The sequence below is a fragment of the Cuculus canorus genome, chromosome 10 (assembly GCF_017976375.1).
Source record: "Cuculus canorus isolate bCucCan1 chromosome 10, bCucCan1.pri, whole genome shotgun sequence".
Lineage (NCBI taxonomy): Eukaryota > Metazoa > Chordata > Aves > Cuculiformes > Cuculidae > Cuculus > Cuculus canorus.
Window position 1 is genome coordinate 22709183 of NC_071410.1, and position 23539 is coordinate 22732721.

Consider the following 23539-nt stretch of genomic DNA (forward strand, 5'->3'; position numbering starts at 1 on the left):
CACAGTCTTATATAGGCTCTTAAGAACTAAAGCTGCAGCAAGATCAAAGATGTGATGTGTCCTTGAATGTTTTTATATGTACTTTGAATATGTAGAAAGAAAAGCAACAAAGAGAAAAAGAGCAAACCTGCAAAAGACAAAGATTCATTCACTTACGCCCCCTTCGAAACATATAAGAGTAATTTATGTAGTTTATTAGACTGCAGAGAAAGATTGATTTTGGCCCAGGACACATTCTGAAACCAATTTTAATTTGCCTCCTCCTCTACCCTCTTGAAAAAGAATGTTTCACACCTACCAGTTAATGAAGGATTATTACTTTCCTCTAGAGTAAGTTGCAAATGCAACCAAGGTTAAAGCAAAGGCACTCATTCTGAATTAGTTTATATGATGCCATCAAACACGAACACAAGTGATTCATGACATACTGCTATTACTGCACCCGCTATTTATCAATACTACACTATGAATTATTTTCTGTATCACTTCTCTTATTGTCATGTGATGGTACATTTTATCAAATTTACTTAATTTGAAAAAATGCATAAAGAAAAGCACTGGAAACCTCAGAAGGCATAATAAATCAGAGAAACTAAATTACAAAATACAGGATCTGGTACTACTTGCCACTCGGAGTTCTGCTGCTCTGAATGACAGTTGCACTGAATGGGTTGCAAAGAACAGGTATTGCAGTGAATGCAGCCCATACTGCAGGGTTCTTCTGCAAGCCAAAGTATTGGATCACACCTTAACCAGTCCTACACCTTACACCTTAAGTCCTACAGAACTGATTAGTTAAGGTGCTGTTATGACTAAAAAGACTGTTTCACCAAACCAAAAATTTTTCTTTTTTCCGAAAATATTTTGCATAATTTTATTTTCTAGGAGAATTATTAACCAAAATTTTGAAACTTTCAGTAAAATGAATATTTTGTGCTCTGGCTAGCCCTGGATATGAAGAATTTTTATTAAATTATATCTGGTGCAATTGTAAAGCCTTGCGATGTTATATTTGCAAAACTGCTGAATGTTGTTGGTAGAGTTGTACTGTCTCTTCTCATTATTTTTAATACAACATGTGTCTGCCTTTCCCTTCCTCCTGACGGCACAGGTTCTGTAAAAGCTAAGCTCTTACTTCTTTTGTTTTTCAGTTGTGCTCTCCCTGAAGGACATGCAAGCACAAAGTGGGAATTAAGGCTATTAGTTCTTATTTGGATACCTCTGGCATTGCGGAGAAGGCAGGCTCTGGAGAATCCCATCTCTCACACTGATCTCGTCTTCTCATGAAACAGAAGTTAGTATTGTGAATTTACAAACAGCGTGCAATAAGCAGCAGCTCCTTCTCCACCTCCTCCACCCACTTTTGCTCACCTTTACAATATAGAGGTAGAAGTAAACATTATAACTAGTGATGGGAGGGCTTTCTATTCAGGACTATTACATTTAAAATTCAGTCAGGTTGAGAAGTTACTTGAAGTTAACTGCACAAACAGGAATTGAGATAGACATCCCACCCTCTTGTGGTAGAAGACAACTTCCTTTCTGGGAGCTGCAGAGAGCCATGAGGTCTCCCCTCAGCCTCCTCTTCTCCAGGCTAAACAGCCCCACGGCCCTCAGATGCTCCCACAACCCCTGTTCTCCAGGCCCTTCCCAGCTTCGTTCCCTTCTCCAGACACGCTCCAGCCCCTCAATGTCTTTCTTGGAGTGAGGGGCCCAAAACTGAACCCAGGGTTCAAGGCGAGGCCGCACCAGTGCTGAGTACAGGGGAAGATCCCCTCCTTACTCCTGTGGGCCACCCCATGGCTGATCCGAGCCAGGATGCTCTTGACCTTCTTGCAAATAAATAAAGCCCACTTTTTTTTTTTCCCTAAAGAGTCTTCAAAAAGCCACTTCAATAAGCAAGTCAAGGCAACTCACATAATCCAAAACTCTCCAGAAAGCTTATTTGCAATCACTTCAGTAGCAACTGTGAATGTTTTTAGTTCTAGTTTTAAACAAGTGTATGGTAGACACACATTTTAGGTTCAGTTTACAGCTGTGTTGTATACCGAGGACAGATCCACATCCATCCAAGAAGGGGAACTAAAAACGTACTCAGAAAATTAACTCAGAATATTTATTTGTGTTTCCTCCAACTACTGAGAAACAAAACTTTACAGTAAATCAACAGAATTAAACCATTAAATTATTATCTACCTTTACAGGGTAATAGATGTATATAATCACTGATGCTTTTAGATGCCTTTCAAAAAATACACATGGTTTTAGTTTATTGCCTGTGTCCGTAGCTCTAATTTTCTTTTGGGTTGTTCCAGCTGAAATATCTACTATTCCCGCTAGCATTAATAAATAAGATGTGTATAATTTTAATTTGAAACAGCCTTGAAACAGGCTGAAACCACTGTAAGACAGACAATTGTCAAAAATTATTTATATGATAAGAAAAAGAATTTCAAGGCATCACCTTCCCCTTTTCTCCAGACTGCTGTATGAATGACTCTCCAACTCCCACAATCTGTTCATTCCTCAGCGGAGGATTTTTGGCCTACCAATTGTCTGACTTAAATGCTGCAGTATTACCTGGAGGCTGAGGGATTTCCAAAAATGGTCCCGAACTCTGCAGCTCGTTCCCAAACATGAGATAATTGAGCTCAGACTTTTTAACCCACAGGAGAAAGCTCATCTTGTTTCTCAGTCATCTGAGAAAAAAAGTAATGTGAAAATTACAGGTTGATTTCTCTAAGTTATTTCAAAGTGAACACCAGTCAGGATTGGAATGTAGTCTGACTACAGAGAATTTTCTAATACAAACAAATAGCGGTGTAATTCCCAGGCACACATAATTAAGTCATTGTTAATTACATACAATAAATCAATGATATAATCTTCCGAATATAGTAATAGGAGGAAACAATGTAAATACTAAGCTGATGTGTAACCGACAACGTAACAGAGATGTATTAATTTTGTGCATACCATATAACAAAAGAAGCTTCATCTTCAAAGTCACTCGTGCTTTAGGTGACAATAGACATCTATAAACAAAGAAGTCTGCTTGCAAATTAACTCCAAAATAAGAAGGGGTCACAGTACTGAACAGTAACAATTACAAATGGTGTTTGCAGAGAAGCACAAATGTGCAGACACAAAGGCTGTATTTGCAGAAATTGTCAGAGAAGAACATTTTCCACTTTTAATCTCATCAGAGTAAGAGCTCCACTGTTCTCCGTCACTATTTCTAGAATATGAAGGTACTTTAATAATAGCTAGAACTGTAAACTCATCAAGGAAAACCTCAGAAGAAAATAATCTCCCTTTTTCCTATATTTGCACCTTAAACAAAGCTTGAGTTGTCCACTGGGCAATTCCACACAGACTTTCATTTTTGCTGTCACTATTTTACCATTAAAGAAGAGTCCCGTTGTAAAGCACTAGAGACTTCAGAGACTTAAGCCAATATAAAATACTCTGCACTATGAAGTAATTTTATGTCACTACGCTGGTTATTTCAGAATTGGCTGCAAATAAGAAGCTGAGGATGATTTAATGTGTTCGAGACCCATCACGGCCATGGTTAAACAAAGTAAACAGATCAGTCTTTAGCAGTTATTTATAACTGGAAGAAAAGCACAAACCAACCATGATAAACACAGCGCTGAAAAATATTCTGAAGGGAAAAAACTAAAAGCATCTGAAAATGTCTTTTTTCCCCACATATTGCTGTATTCCGTTTTTCAGTAAAATAAAATCCTAATGACCACCCAAAGGAGAAGTTATTAGAACTAAAACCACTGCTTCCAAATAAGTTCCCAAGATACAACTGCTGAAGTCAAAATTTGGGAATTCAGATCTGATTACACACCAGCAACTGATACTCCTACTGCATTTTTAAAATAGAGTAATCAGCCTTCAGAGCTCACAGAAAAGACTCACTACTTTAAGATGGAAAAATACAAATCCTGCTAACTCATTTGTGAAAATTTAGTCCCTGCAGGGGTAACTATAACAGCGACCCAAGCTCTACAGCACCGATGCCATTTTCTTTTAAATCTACTCAAAGAAATGATATTTATCTTGCTGCCTAAACCCAACTCCCTCAGCAGATGCTGGTTCTTGACTCCTGCACCAGGGACTTTCTCCAGAGCCTGGACTGAGGACTTGCTGTCAATGAGACGTGTAACCCCAGGATGCAGATATTCAAGAAGGTCGCCTTCTCTCTTGCATCAATAAGCAGTTAGTTTCCAAGGAGGCCAAACTAAAAGACTTGTTTACAAAACCGTAAGGAGAAATTGATTCAGGAGAAACCATCCTACCACAGGATTGGGTGGCAGATAAACTGGCTCCACGTCAAGGTCTTTCATACCCTTTTCGCTGATCTACATTTGCAGTAAAAGAAGACCGAAATAAATAAAATCATAGAACCTAGTCGAAAAATGATATAATCTTACAAGGATTACGAGATGCCACTGTAACCTACATGACACAATGTCAATTTAGTCTTACTGTTAGAACACAGAACTGGAAATCTGAGTGTAGAGGCTTGTGGTTGCTATGCAATATTGGAATGGTCCATACAGATTTGTACAGGAGGCAAACACCGCTGCTTGGCAAGGTAGCTTCCCGGGGGGATGCCAGCAAGCAACCTCGGAGAACAAGGTGTCTACCTTTAACCTTTTGGACTTTCCCTCTTTTGGGAAAGGATTTTTGCCTTTTTACCACGAGCCTCCATAAAGCTGGAAAGGGACAAATTGGCTAATATGGTGGAGTTCTATTTTTCTCTAGAATGTCATTCTTACCTTCAATTTAGGGATCAAGACAACTTTATTATCCTTCATGTAGTCCTTGCATACTACTCTTGCGTACTAGCTACAGTGGGAATTCTGGAAGAACTCTTCTTTGTAGAAGCAGTAGACAAAATTATCTTCTGAGAGGTACTACTGCATGCTTAGAATTGCCAAGTCTTAAAATGAGAAAGCCATGATGGGCTGAAAAAAATGATTATTCCCAGGCAAGACAAATAAGCTACCGGAAAAAATTTCCTCAAGTTCTATCTATACCTTTGTTGCAATTTTCTGGTTGAGAGAGATGTTTGGAAGCCAGTAAAGCTTTTCCTATGTTAGCTTTAAGACTGCGATCCACAACCTGAAGACAGGCAGTCTTATTTTAGTATTAATGAAGCAGATTTTAATATCAGGAATCATGCTTATAGCAGCAAAACATTTATATAAATTTAACTTGCATCCCTTTTGTTATCTGCACTGGGCAGCCTCAAATCATAAACTTCAACAATTTTCCACAGTAAGCACGTTCTTTCCATAACGCTAGATTTGCTGTTCCCTCTCTGATCCCTTCCTCGACTATAAAACACTTCTGGGGGCAGAGGATGCCTGTTATTTTCATCAGTGAGAGGCAAGAGATGTCAGCATCGAGTTGAGCTTTTGCTATACTTAATCACAGTCCTCCTGTCATTTAAAAAAGAAACTAGAGATTTCGTTCAATAAAGATATCAACTGGGATTCAAACAGAAACACTGGATTTTAGGCACATAAGCTTAATTGACTTTCAAAAAGAGATAAGCAACAATTCCACTTAGGCTCTTCTGATAACACCACCCTTAGTAGCTCAGGTTTATGTGTGCAGTATTCAACTTGGGGGTTGGGAGAGCTAAAACTAGTAATATATAAAAACCACTATCTTATTCTGTCCATTATAGGAAAGATTAAAAAAAAGTTAATGTGTTCTTTCAGTAAAATTATTTTAAATATAAGAATTGTCAGCAGAACCTGAGTTCTATATGCTGTTATCTTTGTATTGATTTTGTGCAGCATCCCTCTTGTGCAGTATCCCATTGAACTGCAAAGACGTCCAATTTAATTGCAATTACGTTTCTTATGAACTTCAAACATGAGTTATGTACCAACCTTCATAACTTTTTCTCTCTGTTGTTTTAGCTTATACTTTTACTTGGCTTTTCTTTTCGTAGCCCCATTTAGCTGTGCTCCCTTTCTTATAGTCCACAGCTTACAAGGTCACAACAGTGACTCCCATACTGACAGGTAACACACAGTGCAACTGATCCCTGACGAGCAGGGAGATATTTCCATCTAAATGAGCAGACTGAGATTTGTGGTTCCCATTAAGGTTAATGGGGGTTATATAGCTCAGTCCTGGTGTATCATAACAAATGTTTGCCCCTTTAGCTAATTCATTCCCATCTTTTAGTTTTCATAGAGGAAAAGGTATTTTCAGAGAAAAAAAAAAAAAGGATTGTGATTTAGAAGCAAAATTCAGAGTTTTTCCATGTTTCATCACTAACTTTCAAAAGTGTTAAAGCAGCACATTTCCCCACTTTCTGCTTCATCTACAAAAGTGTTCAAGTTAGTGAGAGTTCCATGAGAGCCATTAAAAATCTGTCAGAGAAGTGGTGGTCATGGCAAAAACATTTTTCAGAAGCTGTCAATTTCCTGAAATATCCGTCAGCGCTACCGGGCACAAGAAGGGATTCCTCATTTAGAACGTGTCAATTCTTATTATCAATGTCATGATGAAAACACCTGCTAAGTGTATGTGTCTGGCAAACTGATGCTCAGTCACAGAAATAAAAGGGTGACTGCCACTCAGATTAGAGAGCAAAGAAGAGCTGGAGACATTTTTGTACACCCAGGTGAAGACAAATACTGTCTTTATCCTAATGCGGGGCTCATTAGGGTGGGTTACAGAGAATGCAGTAAGGGATAACTGATGAAAGATAATGTGAATCTAATGTATTTGATTCACTGCTTGTAAAATTATGTGTTTGGAGAGATTAGGTTTTTGGTCATTTGTTCCCTTCACAAGCTCTGAGGATAACACGTATGAGAAGCACTGTACAGTTCATGTTATGCCACGGATGCTGTTGTCGTTGAAAGTGTGACTGCAGCTTTTATGGGCAGACCAAATGTGTTTGGCTCCTGCTAGCAGGAGCAGTACAGCCACGCAGAGTTCAGGTCAGCCAAGTTGCACAGGCAATCATCACCAGCACACAAATATTGCCACAAAGGTCTTTCAACCTACCTGAACCTCGGGATGCAGCACCCTGGCTGCTCCTGCCAGATGCACAGAGCCCTGCGAGCTGCTTTTGAGAGGAAACGCATCCTCTGGCTCACTGCACTGTACATTCCTGTATATATAATATACTGACGCAAAGAAGATAGTAGCTGCTGTCATTTTAAAAGACAAATAAATAAACTTTATACCCAGGGGGTTACATGAGCCATCGAGATGCTGCTGTTTGTGAAAGGTCTTAAGCATTTCAAAGGAGGGGTTTGGACGAGAATTCCAGGCTTCTGTTTTGGATTAAGACAAACCATAGTCAGTAAGAAAGGTTACAATGAACAAACTGTTCATGGACTTCTCTCCTTATTTCCTACAACACAAGTTAAGAAATACTGTGAGGCAGAAGGAAACACTGTAAACAACAGTTAATCCAGCTGGCCCCATGCTGACCAACAGGAAAGCTGCTCTCTAAAAATCAAGGTTCTTTCCAAAGTAATTCCTATAACATTATCTCATCTGGCACCAGGCAGCTCTGCATTCTGATCTTGACACCACAAAGCACTTAAATACCTGCTTAACTTTAAGCTTAGGGCTTTAAGTACATGGCATTAACTGTAATGAGCATTCTTGTATTCTTAATCACATACTTGGATTCAACGCTAGAGCAGGCATGGAGAAATAATGGGTTGTACCTTCAGTTTGTGTAAATTGGTGTGACTTAATTGAAATTAATGGAGTTGTGTCAATTCAGACCAGCTGACACCAGATCCCAGGGGTTCAAGATCTCACAAAGTGTAAGTCAGCCTCCAGTGCAGCTGTGACTGCAGAGCCCTCCCTCTCAGACAAACTAGCAAACTCCTTTTTCTGCCTTTGCACCAAGCAGGAGTTAATGGTCGTACATCTCTTTTTTGAGCCACTGAAAAGGATAACCCCGGTGTCTTATCGAACACACTTGTTCTCTCGGTGAAAGATTCTATTATCAAGGCCATGAGTGAGTTATTACAGAGAGCACTTTGGCTCTCATACATCGCTGCAGAGCCACTGCAGAGCTCGAAAAGAGAAACTTACTGTTTTGCTGGGTGCCTTAGAAGCTTTTGCATGTGACATCTCAAATAGAAAACAGGTTCATTTGCTTTTAAATAGACTCTATTTAGATTATTTAAATCTCATCCTCCTTTTTTTTCTTGTTGGCTAATTCTACAGTCTCTCCATTAGGATCAACATCTCCTTTCTGTTAGTGCAGAAGACAGTTCAGCACATGCGACTCCTGCCCTTTCTACTTGCACGCTGGCCTGTATTTCTGGTAGAAGAGTACCATTTCAAAGCTTGTAAATCTTGGATGTTACAAATACTCTTTTCAAACATCCTCATGGGGTGAAAAAAGAAGAATCAAACTATTTTTTGGACCATGGCATAGGACAGAAGTTTTCAAAATGCCTACAAAGAACAAGAATGATTATATCGAACCAAAGCATAATTAAAACTTATTAAAGAAGGGGAGTTTTTAAATATTCTGTTCCTATATATTTTTTCAGAAACCCACTCAAAGATTCTAAACATTGTTTTTCCAATATTAAAATTTGATTAATATATTTCTCCATGAAGATTTTCGCAGTTTAAAAGGTCTCTGTTCATCAAAGAACTGAACCCTTTGCCTAATTCCATCTCATACCAGCAGAACTCATCAATCAAAAAACACGGTCCTTTGGTAGGATTTAATTACATAATTAGAAGTGCTGGTATGCATCACTGCATTTTGGCCACAGAGACGGGATGCACTGGAGGTTTCCTTCCAAGACTATGTTATTCAGTCTGAAGTTCTCTCTTATATTTGCTCTTAATGGATAAATTAGATCTCGCCTGTATCAAATGCCACAATTCAAATAACCATGCTCTGAAGTAAGCACAGTTAATAAATAAAATTTTAAAAACTAATTATGAACCATGAAAACTTCATATATGATTTATTGTTGGATCATTCCCACCAGACCACTGCATCTGACAGCAGTCTGAAGTATGTTTAATAGATTTTCCTTGTTTTCAGAGAAAAGCTTTCACTTAAAACACTGACTGTACAACTGCGTGCTTTTTTAAGGGAATATATACATTGCCAAGGTTTTTCTTTTTTTAAATGTAATAACCATCACTACATAAACATTGTACTAAATGCAGATATTTAGGTTTGGGGAAAGAAAAAGTTGAAAGCAAATTATTTCAAATAGCTCAGCTCCCTTCACACAATCCTAAACATTGAGCAAGAATTTGCAAAAACGTCCAGCCATCCTGTTTATATATATCTGTGCCAAAAGGAAACCAAAATGCCTTTCTTTTCCATATTTTTTAAACAGAAAATCAGTTAATATACTTTTTAAAACTAATCACTAGATTTATAATGCCTACAGGGAACATGGGGTAAGGATGGATTGCAAAGTTTTTCTTCTGACCACACAATGATACGTAATGAGAACATATTTCTGCTGAGAGAGGTGACTGTTTCCAAGCTTTTAATCCCCAAGAGACACTTCCAACATAAATGTTGACCTGAACTAAGAAGGATTTGGGACTGCTGGCACGTTCTCCCAAGAGAGTCCTTACTGTTGAACACAGCAATGTTTTCTGATCCCTGGTAAGTGGCTAATTACACAGAAACCCGAGCAAGGGTCTTCTGTTCAGGTCCAGCAGTGGCCACCCTCCAGGACAGGAGGTGCTGCTTTCCCAAAAACAGCATCCTCTCTGAGAGAGGCAAGAGCTCCTTGTAGCCCCCCTGTGTTCTGATTTCCCGCCTGGCCATTACCTCAAGTGTACTGAACACACATTTCCTTTCAGAGGATGATTTAAAGTAAGGTTCACTCCTTCCTCCACTGAGCAGTGCAGAGAACCGAGACTTGAAACATAAGCATGGAGTTATATGTCTAAAGTTAAAATGCACCTCTCCCATTATAAGCTATTTACTTGACTTCAAACTAGCTACTAGACATCGAGTTATTGAGCTATACGTGCTGCTATATCAGGGGGAGAAGCTAAGAGTTTTAGTGACCAAAACTCCTCTTGGAAATAATCTATGGTCATCTCATAGAAACAGAGAAAAGAAGATAGAACTCTGGTAAAGATGAGAGTAACTCCTTGGTGGTTCAGGTAGCACAGCGCTTGCTGCTTCCAGACAAGAGTGAAGAAACTTTCCAGGTGTCCAGGAATAAAATTCTTGGAGGGCCAGGGTGGAGACAATACTTCACAATTTCAAATTTCATAAACTAGTTCATGTGCATTCCTAATATTTTAGATCCTCAGTTCCCTTGTAGATATAACAGAAAACCCCTAAGAAAGCGCCATCACAGTGCTTCCTGTGGTACCAAGAAGTTTATATGTCTAAAACATAACCACCAACAATAACCAAAGCATTAATCTCACTTTCTACTTTCACATCAGGTATGCGAGACCCAAACTCAATAAACGCACAAAAAAAATCAGCAGAAAAATAGTACAGTCTTAACGCAAGATATTTGGCATGAAATGAACACTGAATTTGTTCATTTCATCTACTTCTACTTCAGTTTCTCTTCCTCTTGTCTCCACTATTTTCTAAGATTATTTATTTAGGGAAGCAACAGAATAGGACAAAAAACCTGAGGCACTTTTGCTTTCTTTTTACTGAAAAACTGGAGAAGTTACATGAAAAGGTACATCTATTAGAAATTAATCCTTTATTATGTTAAGGGTTTAAGGATAAACAACATGAACTATAATGCCTGAGTAGCTCTATAAACTATCCAACTTTATGATAACCACCACTGCCACTCAACACACTGATGGGTTCTGGCGTATGAGTCACTGCCCCAATGATAACTAAGCACATTACTACCTTGAAAATTAACTCACACACTGTCAATAATCACATAAAGGAAATTTGTTTTGCTACAAGGTTGTTTTCCAGCTGTTTTAATGCAGACAATTTTTTTTCTGAAACACAAATTGGGGGAAGGAAAAAAAAAAGGAAAGAAACAGACTTTGAAAATCTGCATAATTTGGAAGTGCTTAATGTAAATTAGATAGATCAGCCTAATTTATTTCAGTACTTTCTAATTGCATTTATAATTAGTAAAATACATTAATGTGCTACACAGAAGGTCAGGAGTTCTGGTAAAAGAATCTAATTAAAATGCTCTACTGCATTTATGTCACACATGCATTTAGTAACCTTGAGGCTGCAGTGTAGCGGCAAAGAAGGTTTTTGTACTTCTGTTATTTATAACTTTTATCTTCAACAGGAAAAGCGTGACTGTATGAGAAAAGCACATGTAAGTATTGTAATCCCTCACGCTATCTGCACAACATGCTAATTATGATGGTTTGGTTCACTTCGTATTGTACTCTTTCACGACAGACTAATAAATACAAACAAGTGGGTTTCCCTTTAAAATGAGGACTCCTGGATGCCCACCTGCTGCCCAGTCTTTCTCTCTTAGCAGCCCTGAATCAAATTGTGGAACAGAAAATTAACAGACAGAAAGACTGGAAGTTGGTGCCAGGCAGAAATTTGAGTACGGGTGGTGTCAGGTGTTTATCCTGACACCTGAATCCACTAGCAGCACATGCTTAAAAATAAATAAACTGAAGAAAAGCTTACAGCAATAATGAGCAAGCAAGAACTAGCAATGCTAATTTTTCTACTTAAAATTCATATTGTGAATTTATTACATTTAAATTACACATGCTCAGGTGTTCAAACGCTCTCCTTTCATCACCATCTCAGGTCGAAAAACATCATTAACATCCTTCTAGCACTGGAACGATTGCTCAGTAAGATTAAGAGATCTCTGCCTCACAGTTTTAAACATACTCGTATGACAGGACTGAGCAAAGCCTGAGGGAAGCAAGAAGACGGGGGGCGCGCTTTAGTATTATATATACACTGTTATCCCAGTTTCTCTCTCTACTAGTAACATAATGTTCAAGTTTTGGAATAATCACTGGAATTATAAATTCTTGAGATGTCAGGTCTGTTTGCAACGAAGAAAATTTACTCCAGCCTTCAATAGGAAGGAAAAACATGAGAAGAATGATTGCTCCTTCTCAGGACGAAACACTGAAGCTTTCAAAGATTTTTTGCTCCATACCAGCTGTAGAGGTGGGCCAGTGTCCGTGGCCACTGTTTATAGGCCTGAACAACGTAGGAAAGAAAAAAAGCTATGAGATATATAGCATAAGTAGGCTAAAACTAGTGCAAAACCGGACAATGTTCATTCCTTTCTTTTACAGCCTCTCCCACCAGTTGTAAAGCAGCCACCAGCTCCTGTGTAAATATCTCTAATATTTTAAAAATTGAACGAAAATGATTCAGCTTGCTCTTTATCTGTTTTCACCTACTGGGACTGAAGTCTTTTCTGAAAGAAAAGAACGGCAAAACCTGGCGGGACAGAGCTATAGAAAAGCTGCCCGCCTAAGGGACAGAGTTGGTTCAGACGATCGTCTAGTTGGACGCAAACTTTTAAGACCTGGCAGCCATGAATGCTGAACCTCTGAGTGTGAAGAGAATATAGTACACAAACTGTGTTTGCAGAACAGCAAGAGATGAAGATAAGAAATCTTGGAAGCTCTGGACCAGGGAGAGAAGTGACATTCACTCACCTAAGTTTTGCTTTGCCGTTCTAATGTAACTCTAAATATTGTATTAGAGCTGGCAGATAAACACTGGCTTGGTTCTGAAACGTCTGTCCTGAATTGCTGGCAGTATTGTCAACCATATCGCTTCCTGTTGGCGTCCAGCATCTACCAGGGGGGGCAAATTCATTTGGATTCCACAATGAACTGAAGGGATATGGAAGCCAGATGGCCCGAACCCAAATTAGTTCAGCTTCACGCCTTACACTTTCAGAGACACTGAGAACTCAGCATCAGTGCAGAGGAGGGAACGTTCCCAGGAGATCCGCAGGAAGGGTGGGAGCAAAGCATGCTACCCCAGACCCTAAAAGCCACACAGCTCCACTAACCTCATGCCAGGACTAGTCTTGCCTTAAGCTGAGAAACCATGGCAGTAGATACACAGAGTTGCCACCATCACAGCACGATGTATGAAGACTCTCAAATTCATGCACCTTAATGAAATTCTCCCCTAATCTTAATTCGCCAAGAGAATCCGATATCTCCTGAAGACAACTGTGAGCACACATGGCTAGTAACCTGCAGTAGTTGATGCTCAAAATAATGGCTAAGCCAAATATCTTTGGTTGCTGCCCGCATCACAAGATATTAAAAGCGTCAAGAGTGTGGAAGCTTGTTTCAGTGACAAGTACACTCATGCTGGATGGACTATAGGAACAGAAAACTTCTCAGTGCTGTAACAGATCATTTGTAATCAGCTATACCATCTAAAACAGCAGAGGAATTTTTTTTAAAATGCACGTTCATTTGACCATGCGTAACAAAAAACACAAACTGTACTGAAAACACTATTAACCCTTATTCTTCTCCTTATTCCACAAAACAATAAACAATCAGTGCCATTTCTAAAATAATTTAATAAGTATAGTACTTAACGATAGATCTTGCTTGCAATTCTAAAACAGAAAAAGCAGTTTAAAAGAAAATATAAAGAAGGGGGAAAGGGGCAATTTTCATTAGTTTAAAAAATATCAACATAAGGTAGGCATAGATTATCGTGAAGCCTTAATTGTGCTAAAACACACGAACCACGTGCTGAAATTTTGCAAGTATCTGTTTTAATGGAAGTCTAGCTCAGAAAGACTGGATACATTTAGAGAAAAACACAATGAGCTTCTCAACCCTGAAACCAAGCTTATCGCTTTCCAAATAAAGCTATATAAATAAATGGATAAATAAAATTTACTCTCACAGCAAGAGCACATAGAGATTTACAGAGCAGAGAAGGAAGCAAAAATCCCAGATTAGGCAAACATAACCCTCCAAACCTTAACCTTGCAGTCCATAATATACAGAGGAATTAATGTGAAAAATAAAATCTGACACAGGTGTAATATTAGCTTTTTTCCCTCTAATTATCCCAACTCATATTATTAGCACTTTTGTCTCTATTCAGATCTAGATGTCAATTTCTCATTACACACGCAGGCACCAGGTCAATGTTACAGCTAATGAATAATGCTTATTGTATCTGAGCCTAATTCTAGTAAAATTTAAATGGCCTATTAAATTTCTTAATAAATTTAGATATGGCTCCTGACTGCAATCTGTCTTTGATTAGCTAACAAAAGCGTATGAAGACCCTGCCAAGCTGACGGTTCAGAACATTTCAAGCAAAACATCATGTACATTAAAAAAAAAACATATTCATTTCATTTTTCATACATGTTCATTTCTCTTCAGAATAGGATTTTAAAAATGGTCTGTAACCTCAGATTTAGCCTGCCCAGGGCTTCCCAGTCCCACTTCATCTGGACTCGCTAAAATAATGGTACCACAGCTGCGAAGTCTCAAATGTGCATGTGCTTTCTGGACTAAGACTACCCTTCAGTAGTTCATTCGGGCACATGAATAACTTGAAAGATTTTTTTCATCTTTTTACCCACTGACGCTTAACCATTTGCTCCGAAACACTTTGTTCCACCCTGAGAAGTTGAACGGCTGCAGGCACAGGGCTGGATGGAGCACAGAACAGTGGTCAGTCACAACAGAGAAGATATCCTTCTGCTGACTTAAGACTTCCACAGTATTTAGAACCCCTCCATACTCATTAAAGAAGGGGGGAATTTACAGAACAATTGACCTGACCTGTTTTAGACAAGTTGCTCAAGGAAAATTATATTTATGGCAAAGCTTTTTCTTGGTTGCCTATGGAGAAAGGTAGTCCAGTCAGATGTAGATGAGAAGTTATCCACACAGGTGAGTTTTCCTCAACAACTGTGTCCACGTAGGATTGCAAATATACATTATTATTATTCGGGTGGCTGTGCTTCTTCCAAATGCCAATAAATTAACAAAAAAAAAAAAAAAAGAAGGGGGGGAAGGGTATATAATTATATTGTCTTCATGTAGAACCATCAGGGGAAGAAAGTCTTCCTTGAGAGAGCATGGTAAGTTTAGCTGGTTTAGTAAACAAAAATGCAGGGGGACTATACCGAGAAGAGAGAAGAGTGTTTTTCAACACCCAAGAAGAGTGCAAAGAGAGAAGGAGAAAAGCTATTTGAATTGAAGAACATTGCATAAAAACAGATGAACCATCCAAGAATAAGTTCAGGAGTCCTAATAAAAGGTTTCTAACCACTGCACGAGCAAGCCTCTGATTCAGCCTTCCAAAAGCAGCAAATGGTGGAGTTTTATACGTTTGTAAATATATGACCTTTACCTGAGACTATAGTTCCAGACCCTTCTTAACTCTGTCTTTTCATTTCAGGTTAGTTTCTGAAGACGATAAAACACAGATCCAAGGTAGGAGCAGCCAGGGAGGTAGATCTATTAGTTGTACAAGACAGTGGGGTTATCTTTTTGCTCCCAAATGTGCACCGAATGGGAGAAAAGTCCAGTGGCACCTCTAAAGAGGCCACTACAAATATTTCATCTTTGCTTGCAAAGCACACAGGTTCCTTTAAACTTGACCAGAATCAGAAAAAAGTATTACTGTGTTATACTGTACACTGAAAAATCCCATAGGTGTCAATACAAATTATTCAAACGTTATCTGTATTATTCATTGCAAAAAAAGCTGCACTAAGATGGAAATGATGGTCTAATCCCAGATCCAAACAACTCATGGAAGATGTTTAAAGACAGACAACATTCAGCTTCCCTCAGCACAGCAGTACAACAGTTCACAGGAAAATAAATGTTTCTCAGCCTCAATCATCTCTGAACTATTTTTTGTTTCTTGTTTTTTAGGGTTTTTTAAACAGTGTAGTTACAGTTGGCAACTCTGAGGCTCCTGCTGGTAACTGTGATCAAAACTGAAACTGATTAAACGATGCTATCTGTGCCACTGGATGGCATTATTAGATCCCAGCACAAAATGCAATAAACCAACACAATATTTTAATGTACAAACATAATTAATATACAAATTGCACCTCTCTTTACAGTAAAAATTTCAGAACATCCAAACCAGGTCTCACTACCTTCCAAATCAGGTACGTATGTAGCATCACGCCAAATGTCAAACATCTCAGTTATTAATCAGTTGTTCCCATTACAGGAGAATATTTCCATCCCTTAGAAGTCATGAAAGCACTGCTGTGTGGTAGGAGGTGTGCACAGCACTGAAAGCATCAGGCTGCAGTGGTCATAGAAGCCCCCCATGTAACACCATTATAGATTTCTGAGTGCCATCTGCTGGCACTTTAACTGTTAACTAAACCTCATGGAAAATTTTGAGTTCCCTGACTAAATTTCTGATATATATTCATTTTCATTTCATCCCATATGAAGTTTAGGCAAACTTTAATGTAAACAGGTTTGTTTGGTTTTTTTTCCATTTTAGTGTATTCACTGGAAAAGTGTTGTGACATTATCTGTTCAGACATATGTCTCAATGCCAAAATCAACTGAAGCATTTTACTTGGTCTTAGCTCAAGACTGAAAGGTGTCTGGCTGAACTGATTTGGTGCTTTATGAAAGTGAATCAATCATCCATTCTCTTACAAAAACAACTGTTTTTCACTGGGTCTATGCATACCAGCACGGGTCATCACAATATTTTCAGGAGACAGTTTTCTGTGCTTTGTAAAGCACAGTCCAGATAAGGAGCCTGGGGAGGCAAATGGAGATAGGATTAGTAGGAACTGCAAACCATGTGAACAAATATTTGGGCAAATAACATTTGCCCAGCTCGGGGAATCAGTAGAGAGGGTCTTGAGCATTTCTGAAGGGCAAAGGAGCTCAAAGCAGCTGGCAGGTCATTCAGGACAAACCCTTCCAAGCCCAAAAGTCCATCCTGGTGTTCAGGAAAAGGAATAGATATAGCAGAACACCGACTTGGCTAAGCAGGGAAGTCACGACTGATCTCTCACAAAACAGGTTGTACACTGGAGGTGGAAGCAAAGGCAGGCTGCGGTGGACGAAGATAAATGAGCTCATTGCTTAAGCACAGAGGGAGGGGGGCAGGAAAATCCAAACCAGGAACGATTTTCATGGATTTACAAACATAAATCACAGGTGACCCTAGTGATCACTAGGGATGCCCTTAACCTGTGAAACAAAGAAACTTACACTTCATAGTTTAATTTAACCATTAAGGCAGGTACACTTTACTCAGTGCTGCAGAAGACTCGGGATTTGTCCTTGGAGTGCTTCTGCCAAAAAGGGATTTCAGAGAACTTTATATACACAGAACTGTCCTCATATTCATATTTTCCCAAAATGACAAGCATACTTCATTCCCGGAACTCCACTGCACATCCAGAGGGGATGAGATCAATCCCACACAGAGTTGTTAAGGTGTGGCCATATCTGAGTGGTCAATCTCAATGACTCTGGGTGACAAGAAGATAAGGGTGGTTATCGCTATCTTAGTTCTTAATTTTGTTTTTTAACACACTATAGTTGACATTCCATCCCAACATTTACAAATCACTATTTCAATCCCCTCCTTTTTCAAGGCCTTTGCAAATTCTTTTGCAAAAGACTCACATCAGGTCCTATTGTTTAAAGCTCTCTTAAAATATGTTCCTGATTCTACTGCATGGCTGATCTGATTTCTTTTCCATGTCTCATAATCTTCTGCTGTTCACTGACAACACCAGAATGCACATTGAAACACTATACGCGTTAACAGAACTAATAGTCCCAGTGCTACAACACTGAGAAAAATTGTTTCAGCCAGGACAGCTTTAGGAGCCAAGAAGTTAACCAAGAAAAATCTATACCTTCCTGCTCTTGTATGGAGCTAAGAAGGTCATACTAATTATTATAGTGGTTCCTACAGTCTGAGACTGATCCGTCAAATTGGAACAACCTATGCCCTCAAAATCAGAGCATCCTTTATGGTATCTTAATAACAGATAATCAATTGCAGCTTTATTTTCTAAAACTGATGATGAAGATGTCTCGTTTCAAGATTTAAGGCCTCCAAGGCTCGAGAGGTGTAATTGAGGCTCCTTGCATACCTACAAATAAATCTCTTTAAAGTATTATAATTCATGGCCACGGCTACTCATGGTTAAAAGGAAGCCAGCGAAATTTCAGCTTTATGTGACAAAGTTTTGACAACCTCGTACGGTTTCCAAAGGTTTGAATGCTTGCAGGGATTCCCAAAGTACATGGAATAAATATAGGTTGTACTGAAGAAACAGCATTTAAACAAAAGGCCATATTATTGTATATTGTACAAGCCAGTTCTTCCCCAATGTTTTGAGAGGTATCCCACTTACGGGAAAACAAAGCTTCTCCTAATGGATACATTAACAATAATAGTCACAATTTTCCATCTTTACAGTTTACTTTACTTCAGTTAGCCTTAATCTTTTTCTTAAAGTGTTAAGCATTCTGTTGTCCACTGGCTGGTAGGTGATTTCTTCACTCAATCCAAGTTCTTTAATCTTTATTGTTTCGGAGACTGTTAACAATACTTGGTACAGTCCATTCCACTTTTCTCCCAGCAGTTTTCCTGTAAAATCTTTAACATAAACCTCATCCTCAGGTGTAAAAAGGTGTACAGGTTGATCTAAACCTCTAGCCTGTGCGGCTAATACAGGCTGAATTTTTTAGTTTTGGGTTTTATTGTTGTTTTCTTTCTTTTGTTCCTCAAGCAACTTCATCCGGTTTTGTTAGCTGATTCAACATCATTGTAAATAATTCTCACCTAATTCTGTGAGATCTTCTCCTGTATTCTGCAATTGATAAACAGGGCTAATGCCTTCCTTGGACCTTGGGTTGGTTGAATCCTAAACAAGGCCAAAGGAAGTTCTTGATATCAATACAAATTGGCTTCTTGACAAATTTTAGCTAATTGCTGTTTTATCAGCAACAATTCATTTTCTCCACCTGGCCACTAGCCTGTGGTCAGTACGGAGTATGCAACTGCCAATCAATTCTTAAAATTTCACTAACGTTCTAACCAATTTAGCACAAATGTGTACCTCTACCTGATGATATTACTGCAGGCAGTCCAAGACGAGGTATAATTCCATTCAACAATACTCTTGTAACTTTTCCCATTTTATTTGTCCTGCAAGGAAAACCTTCTGGCCAACCTGAGAAAGTATCTGCTATAACTAATAAATGCCAGTACCCCCCTTTTTACTGAGAGTTCAAAGACATCAAAGTGTTCCTATTATTTATACACAACATCTGTGCCCCAATGGATTGTTTTATTTGTTTTGGTTTTCTTTGTTTTCTGTGTAACTCATTGAAGACCAATTTCCATAGCACTCCTGATGGCATTATTACTTGTCCATTTGGAACAATAAACCACCCATTATCTACTTCCCTTCCTGCCATATTGCTAATCAGGTTTCTGAGTTCCTTTGAATCTTCCAGGAATCTTCCGCATCCATAAGCAGTTCTTCTAGATCTCGATGGCTGGAGTATACCGTCTCCATTGTTTTCAGTCAGTCACGTATTACTGGTTCCAAAGTGACTCCACTAAGGAAAGCTGCTAGTGGTGAAAATAACCAGAATGGCTTTGAAACATCGGGGAGACCTAAAGCTGGGACCTTCATCAATTCCTTCTTTAATTATTTACATGTCCTTCTTGCCTCTCTGGTCCATGCCAGTTTTCATGATCCCATTGGATATTCTTTCAATAGTTCATACAATGGTTTCACTAAGAGTCCACAGTTAAACATCCATAAATGACACAAACCTGTCATTGCCAGAAAGGTTCTGAACTCCTTTACCATCCCCGGCATGGGTGAGCAGCAAATAGCTTCCTTCCGGGCTGTCCAGAATTCTCTCTGGCCTCTGGAAATCTCAAATCCAAAGTAAGTAATTCGTCGTTGCATGGGCTGGGCCTTCTGCTGGGAGACCCGATACCCACTCGGTACCAAGAGTTCAACAGACTTACAGTCCGTTGCGCACAGTCCTCCTTAGTTTGTGTAGCTATCAGGACATCACCCACATCCTGCAGCAGGGTTCCAGTCCCAGGGCTCCAGGGCTCCAGCCAGCTGCTTCCCAAAACTAGTTGGGCTGTTCTTAATACCCTGAGGCAATACTGTTCAGGTTAGTTGTGGTTTTCTACCAGTTTCAGGGTTTTCCCACTCAGAGCAAATCACTTTTTTGCTTTCTTCACCCAATATCAGGCAGAAGAAAGCATCCTTTAAATCCTGTATGGTAAACCACATTTGATCTTTTAATTTGGTCGGCAAGGTATAGGGATTTGCCACCACCGGATGTAGTTCTACTACAATTTTATTTATGGCCCTTAAATCTTGCACTACTCTATAGTTTTCTCACCGGTTTCTTTACATGCAATATTGGAGTATTATATTCTGATTCACATTCTTTTAATAACCCATATTGCAAAAAAAAAAAAAAGTCAATAATCATTTTTATCCCCTTGCAATCTTCTAATCACAGAGGGTATTACCTGACATTCACAGGGGTCAATTGTACCTTCACATTCTCCACGTTTCTGGCCTTGCAGATATTTCAGAAGCCCACATGCCTGGATAAACCTGTTCCGAAAATCTCTGCTGTTACTGGTGTTTCTTTTTCCACTTGTTTTAAAGACAAACTCAATACTTGCTTACTTGATGATCTCTCACTTTAACTTTTGTACCTCCTGATCCAAATATTATTTCTGCCTGACTGCTTTAATAGATCTCTCAGTAATGGTTTTGGGGCTCCTAGCAAACAAATTCATGCGTACCCACCTGTTTTCCCAAGTCATATTTAGCAGACTGCATAAAGACAGCTTTTTCGGTTTGGCCAGTAGCTCCTCTTGCAATCACAAAATTCTGTTTTTACCTGCAGGAATCAGTTACCGGTTTACAGAGAGGGTCCCCTATCTATCAAAAATATAACCTCTCCACTCTTCTTCCCTAGCTTTATTTTAACCAGTGGATCCTCTACGGTAAATTCCCCAGGTCCCCGTCATTCAAGCTCAGCTACAACACCCCATCCTGGGGTACCATGTCCTCATTCCTCTACAGTATGCATACCAATTATTTCTTAATCCTGGACCACATTCTCTTGCCACGTTCTTTTCCCACATTCTTTTCTCGCATTGTTTTGACACCCCAGGTGATTTTGCAAACTGAAAAACCTATCTGCACACCTCAAGAACAACATTCATTGCAACAAGGTCTTAGGGCCTCTTTTCCCCATAGTCAAGCTTGTACACCAGCCCCAACTAATTACCAAAAAATTTTATCAGGGTTTTTCTGTTTTCTCCACCAGCCGGTGGACCATCAATCACCTTATAACGATCACCCCCGCTGGCTTTTCTTTAAAGTGCGGCCTTTCTGCCAGCCTCCCATCTTATGGGTTCTGTATTCTGCCTCCCCAGCTGCAAAGCACTTGCACTGTATAGGTGTCAATCCTTACATTCAGGACAACTCAAATCCCAACCGTATGTCACCCACAATTTCTTGTTACACCACATGCATTATATCAGGATGTAATAGACACCAATCAGTCATCCATATACAAACTGCACAGAACTCACCATTATTCCTACAACAAAACAAATACGATTTTATACAAATACCCCATTCCACTGAAGGAAGGAATAAATCATTATGTTAAGGGAACCAATTAGCTTAAGCAATAATAAGAATCAAATCTTGGCCACCTTGCAGGAAAAAAAAAAAAAGTAACAGGAGTTTAGCTTGTTTACTAATTGAAACAAAGAGAGTCCTGCAGCAGAAACAAAAGACAGACCTGGAGAGACCTGAACTCTTCAAGAAGACACAAGGAGGGAGATTATCAAGACCATCAGAGGCAAACAGAAGACACAAAGGAACTATGATATGCATACAAGAGTGGGCGTGCTAACAAGTTCCTGGAAAACAATGGACGTGTATGCTTAACCAGTATAAAAGTCATGCAACCAATGGGGGACTCATTAGTGGGACACATTATGTGGACCACCCCATGGATGCCACCGCACTGTTTACTAAAGCGCACCCGCTTAATAATCCAATTGGCATTGATAATTGAGTTCGGGTTTTTTTCCACGGCATCACCACAAAAACAACACACACAACACAACAACATTAACTCGAACAATTTGAACCGGCACATACAAACCAAATAGTCACTACAGCTTCCACATGACTCCAGTGTCTTTGGTTAATAGCACCTCTGCAACCAAGACCTCCGAACCAAAGCGACACAAACCAGATCGTCACACAAATCTTCAGTTAATATCAAGATCGCCACACAGAAACCAAACATTCGCCTTTACAACCAAGACCTCCCCACAGAAACCCAGTATCCTCCTGTACAAACAAGACCTACATGCAGAAACCAAATATTCCCCTTTCCAACCAAGCCCCGAGCAACTTCAGTGTGTGCCTATGAGATGCTCCCGGTCCGGCATACGCTCACCCTGTGTCAGACAGGAACGACTTACGAGGAGCCAAACCAAACGCACCGCTCCCTGAACCTAGAAGGAACATTTCTAAAGCGGACCTGTTAATCGGATGGTCCTCGACCGTCCCCGCAGAGATCCACTTGAGAAGAGGAGTCTCCCTGGAGAAACCCCCGCGGGTACCCAAGAGAGTCCCGATCTCCAACGGGTCCCGCAGCGGGCAGAGAGTGGTCCCCTCCGGGGCACCAAACCTGAAACGAAGAAACTCACACTTAATAGTTTGACTTAACCATTAAGGCGCGTACACTTTACTCGGTGCTGGAGAAGACTCGGGGTTTGTCCTCAGAGCGCTTCTGCCGGAGAGGGATTTCAGAGAACTTTACATACACAGGACCGTCCTCATATTCCTGTTTTCCCGAAACGACAACACTCTCCATTCCCGGCGCCTCACTGCCGCCCGGGGCGGTGAGACCGATCCCACCCAGAGCCGTTAAGGCGTGGCCATAGTCGAGCAATCACTCACCGCCTCCGGGTGCCCAGAAGATAAGGGGGTTCCCCGCGCCGAGCTTCTCCCGCGGCGCCGGTGCGCGGAGCATCCCGGCTCCCACAGCCAAGCGGCGCCTCCCCTGCTCCGGCCCCGCCGCGCTGCTGCACGGGTAGCACCCCCGGAACTGTCCGAGACGGGAGCGCCCTCGGGGGGCCTTGGAGAGGCGGACACCGCAGGAACAGCGCCGGGAAAGCACCTACGCCGCGTACCGTAATCAGAGGAACAAAAGAGACAATCGTAGCCTTCCGCTGCCCAAAGAAGGCATTGGGACCACGCGAGAACCGCGAGTGATCAGTCACCTGTGGAGCAGTTGTTTTGAAGTTTGAGCGCGGGGACGGTTGTTTGTAACCAACCGGATAACGCCTGCGTGTTTCCCTGGGAGTGCTCTGGGTGGCTGCACTCACTGCGAGCAGAGCAGAGGATGCAGCTCTCCGCATCTTGCCCAGGCCTAAGAAAGGACGCTTGCTTTCTAAAACTCCAAAACGAGTCTAAGAGGCATATTTTTTTTGCCGGCATTTTTG

The 23539-nt window shown here is 40.1% G+C and overlaps 1 protein-coding gene across 2 annotated transcripts in view; it reads right to left on the reverse strand.

The window, feature by feature from the left end:
* LOC128853109 (uncharacterized) overlaps positions 1 to 23174 on the reverse strand; it is a 40158-nt gene extending 16984 nt beyond the window's left edge. Inside the window, exons 1-2 of one of the 2 annotated variants that reach the window (XM_054075162.1) lie at positions 22995 to 23174; positions 22573 to 22722 (exon numbers count right to left, since the gene is read on the reverse strand). In XM_054075162.1, coding sequence (XP_053931137.1) covers positions 22573 to 22722; positions 22995 to 23067 — 223 coding nt within the window. In that variant the 5' untranslated portion in view covers positions 23068 to 23174. Of the gene's footprint in view, positions 1 to 22572; positions 22723 to 22858; positions 22939 to 22994 lie in introns of those variants that run through there. The other variant, XM_054075163.1, reaches the window with a different exon arrangement.
* Between the last annotated feature and the right edge of the window lie 365 nt (positions 23175 to 23539).